Source organism: Nothoprocta perdicaria, unplaced genomic scaffold (genome assembly GCF_003342845.1).
Source record: "Nothoprocta perdicaria isolate Ctin4 unplaced genomic scaffold, notPer1 scaffold_34, whole genome shotgun sequence".
Taxonomy (NCBI): domain Eukaryota; kingdom Metazoa; phylum Chordata; class Aves; order Tinamiformes; family Tinamidae; genus Nothoprocta; species Nothoprocta perdicaria.
The window spans coordinates 1,547,424-1,551,996 of NW_020455577.1; the positions used below are offsets into that span (position 1 = coordinate 1,547,424).

Below are 4,573 nucleotides of genomic sequence, written 5' to 3' on the forward strand. Positions count from 1 at the left end.
ATAAGAAATCTTCCATTTCAATTGTCTGGGCCAACAGAATATTACCTTTCTTTCTACTGAGTTTATGCTGAAGCAGAGGTATCCAAGCAAGCTTGGATAACAAATGGATTCAACAGAACAATAAGATATTGAACCTGGTTAAGGGGAAACAGCAGGAAACCAAAAGAGCTACGGGAGAGAGGCTCCTTTTCCCACGTTGCACTCAGGTGAGTACAAGGCAACCCTTTTAGGAATATACATAATGAAGATGGTTTCTTAGGTTAATAAATTAATTCAGCAAGAAAAGCTGTTTCACAAGGTCTACTGAAATTAGCATCTAGCTCAGATGCTGTTTGGGGATCCTGGATAGTTGACATCTATTTAATTAATCTGTCACTGCAGAAATAACATGTGGCGGGCAGGCAAGCAAGGCCAAGGATTTGCTTCAAACTTCCTTTTCAAACACATATCATCAACTGGTTACAAAGGAACCCTTGCAGCCCCCTTCTTCTCATGGAGAGTCTCACAGGAGCTAACGGGATGTTTCTCATTGGCAAGGTCTACTCTACACATTCTACTACACTGGTGATTGCCCTGTTCAACAAATGCAAGTCAGACTTTGGACAGGTGAAGGTGATTTTTGATACCTAGTCCTCAGTTCTGTCTACCATTCAAGTAAATCCAAARAGATTTGTGCGGTCATTCTTTAAAGGATTCAAATAATATTACTTATGTGGAAGACGAGCAGACTTTCCTGATCCTTGATCATTTGACAAGGAAACTTCAATATTCACTGAAAAGCTSATAAATTATTTTTAAATTTAAAATTCACTTAAGTTCCTAAAAGAAACTCTCCCCAATTAATTCCATTTGCTCATATGTCACAAAATACTAGCTAAACCTATCTTTGGTTTTCACTCATATTTTCAATGCATATTGAATACATTTACATTATTTCATTATTTTGCGTGCATATATACTATGTGTATTTATATTAATTTCTTTTAAACATTTTCATATTAAACATGTAAACAAGTAGCTACAAAATAATATAATACTTACACCTTAGGGGCATCAGTGAAACAATCTTAGAGTAACKATCATAAATGCACCTGTGGTTAAGTACTTGCATTGACACTATCACATAAACTCTTGATAAATTTATAATTAGAGACAACCATTACTGGTGATGCTGACAAACATCTGTAGGATACACCCCTCCATYTGCCATGTGTATTTAAGTTCAATAGCTGGCATAAAGGTCCTCCCTTACATGATTTTTTTTCAGTAAAAAATGACTAAGTTGCACACAAGTTTATTTGTAAGGTTTCTTTGATTGGGAACAGGATTCCATATGTTCTAAACAGGAAGCGTCATATAAATTAATGTTTAATCCATCTAAATTTGTGAAGAAATTCAGTACATACCCCAGAACACAGTATTTCCATTCTGTGCCTTAATCACAGCTCAACCATGTGCAAACATAAACACTGTTTTCTGGATGAATAACCAAACTGTCAATGTCAAATAGCAACCTACTTTGAGTCTGCGTGGTTCTTTCCACCCTAAACAAGTCTGAGACATATGTTTTGTTGCCTTGCATATGTACATAGGGTAGCACTTAAAGACTTGTCCTGCTTCTCCAGTGAGGCTGGAAAGGGAACAGTGGGGATGTTGCAAACAGTAGAATAACCATGGCATGCACCAGCAAAAGATCACAGTGCCATTTTCAAGGATAGATGTTGTTTCTACAGGTCAGCGACTAGGGAAACTATGGCCTGGTCTGAGTCTGTGGACACACTACTAGCCAATAAAGGTAAGTAGTATATTAAAAAAATATAGGATTAATAAGAAAGAAATTTCATTTTACAAAGATAAAACTCAGTGCAATGTATTCTGCAAAGATATTAAACTCAGTGCAATATATTCTGTCTTTCCTACTTTAAATAATGCATTTAGCAGTCGTGCTATTTGCTTCTCAGCTAAGAAGAACACTGTCTTGAAGTGCCCTTGAATCAAAAGAGCCGGACACAAGTCAAACTTGAACTTACAGGGGTTAGCACTCTTGTGATGATAGCTGTGCAAGCAGAATGGGAATAACTGAACAAGTTTAATGCTTCGGGTGGGGAGTAGATTCCAATGAGTTTCTTTTTCTATTCATGTTAAAGATAACCCACTTCAATAGTGAAAGCATGGGAAAAAAAGAAAAAAAAAATCTTAAATATTCTTTCTTCTTTTGCACTGATTTGCAGTCAGARAACAATCATTTCTAAAAATCCCAGGGTCATTCGTCCAGGATCTCATACTCGCTGTCCTTAAACCCCAAACCATGCGTAGCTGGTCCAAGCTTCCTTACACCTTCACCATTTTCCTGATGGCACTTGGGGCCTGGACTGCGGCTGCCTCCCAGTTGTGCCCAGTTAGCTACAACCTGACAAACCAGCTACRTTGCGGGGTCATCAACTACTTCTTTTATGAAGCTGAAGTGATGAGGGATTATTCTAAAACCAACAAAAATCTCCCAAAACAGCTTTTCTCTGTTTCTTCTCCACACTCTCCCCAAACTTAAGACACACTGAATGCCAAACAAAGCATCAAAGAGACCATCTCTCCATCAAGAACTTGATCCCTACTTGAAAGCAGGCCTAAGTACTATTTAGCCAAGCTACCCTTACCCTGGGAAGCAACACTCTAGCATAACACAGTATGACTTAATTTTCAGAGCATATCTTAGACCAGATGCTACCCTCAAATCACCAGTTGCTTTGTCACCTCAAAGTCTTTCAGAGACCCGAGTCTCCAAGACCCCCTTTGCACTAGGCTTCATGTATGGACCTTCTGTGTTGTTCTGGCCCCACCACGTGGCCTCTCCTTTTCCAGATGGTCTGGCGGCTTTTAGAACATTCCTGCGCTCTGARTTCAGTGAGGAGAACATTGAGTTCTGGCTGGCCTGTGAGGACTTCAAGAAAACCAAATCCTCCACTAAAATGGTCTYAAAAGCCCAAAAGATTTATTCAGACTTCATACAGGCCGATGCTCCAAAGGAGGTAAGCAGTTCAGACAGGTATTTTGGGTACTCACTGTGGTTGGAAATCAAGTAGAAAGCTGAGAACTGARCTCTCTGAATGACCAAAAGTGAAGTTCATGGTAGCTTTTCTTCTATTCCCGCATCCTTTGTTTGCGGAGGAGAAAGCCGTAGGGAGCTGTGAAACAAAGACATCTCATGGTTACACCGMGTACTTCCAGGGCATCCTTCCCACCAGCACCACTTACATTCAGAAATGTTACCTTAAAATTTAAGGAAACATTTTCAGCATAATTTATTTTTACTGATTACAATTATAGCACAATATGGAGGAAATTGTGTTCATTATAGATATCAGTATATTGGAATACTAATGATCACAATTTATGCATTTGCTTTTGATGTGAATATTAAGATACCAGCTTACAGATATTTTGGTTACAGCACTCAGTCAAGGAACAAATTTGTAATTATCAATCAGATGTGCGCTCACAAGCTCGCATATGATGATTTTCATTTGGTAGTGACGGAGATTAGTACATCCCTGAATCCACAGATGAAAGTTTTGCTATTAAAAGCAAAACACTTACAGATATTTCTGTCCAAATCCTAAAATAATGCTAAATACCTACATCTTTTATCAACCATTCAGTCATCAGTTCTTCATAGGATTTGGTTTGGGGGAAAAAAACAAAACAAAATAAACAAGAGACTTTTCCCCCCCCCCCCTTTCTCTTTTAGTGATATTATTCCTTTAAACCTAGATAGCCAAATTAAGTTAAGAATTCAGTATACCAGATAATGAAGGCATGAACTTCCTGCTAATTTGCCTCAGGCAGGGCATTTTCAGAGGAAATTCAAATGCTGACCGTCAGATACACAGCTTTCTAATCACACTGAAATTCACTTTCTGCCTCCTTTTGACCTCCAGATCAATATTGACTTTCATACCAGAAATCACATCTCCCAGAACATCTCCGAGCCCACCCTCGGGTGCTTCGATGATGCGCAGCGGTTGGTCTACAGCCTCATGGCAAAGGACTCTTTCCCCAGGTTTCTCAGGTCYGAGGAGTATAAGGAGCTAGTAAATAAGCAGCAGGATGGGAACCAGAAACGGTGGCTCCCCTTTTTGTAAGGAGGAAAACACCCAAGACAAGGAATTATGGATTTTGAACACCTTCGATTGCTACTCAGGACACATCACATTTTCCTTATGTAACTGTATAAACTAGATCGAAGACTTCTTTGCCACCTTATTTTTCAGTACAATACTCATATTCTCTCTAATAAACTTGGTGGAGAATATTCAAGAAACAGAATAGAATCTGCTGAGACATTTTAGTTAGATTTTTAGACATAAAGAAGGCTTCTATGAATAGTATCACTGATGCTTGCTGTATTTCTCAAAGGTCCTCACATTTCTTTATCCAAAATGCTCTGGGTTACTGCTTTATTGTTGATTTTTTTATTTAGAAGCATAGACTCAAAAATGTTTTTCCTGTGAAAAATTCATTCATTTTATTATTTGAAATTTGTAAGCATTTTTAAAATGTTGTATATGTTGATGCA

At 38.3% G+C, this 4,573-nt stretch overlaps 1 protein-coding gene across 1 annotated transcript; it reads left to right on the forward strand.

The window, feature by feature from the left end:
- The first annotated feature begins 519 nt into the window (after positions 1 to 519).
- RGS21 (regulator of G protein signaling 21) lies at positions 520 to 4,139 on the forward strand. The gene is made up of 4 exons (XM_026043771.1): positions 520 to 612; positions 1,714 to 1,795; positions 2,860 to 3,026; positions 3,936 to 4,139. The coding sequence occupies exons 1-4, from the start codon at positions 520 to 522 to the stop codon at positions 4,137 to 4,139; spliced, it is 546 nt and encodes a 181-aa protein (XP_025899556.1).
- The last annotated feature ends 434 nt before the right edge of the window (positions 4,140 to 4,573 follow it).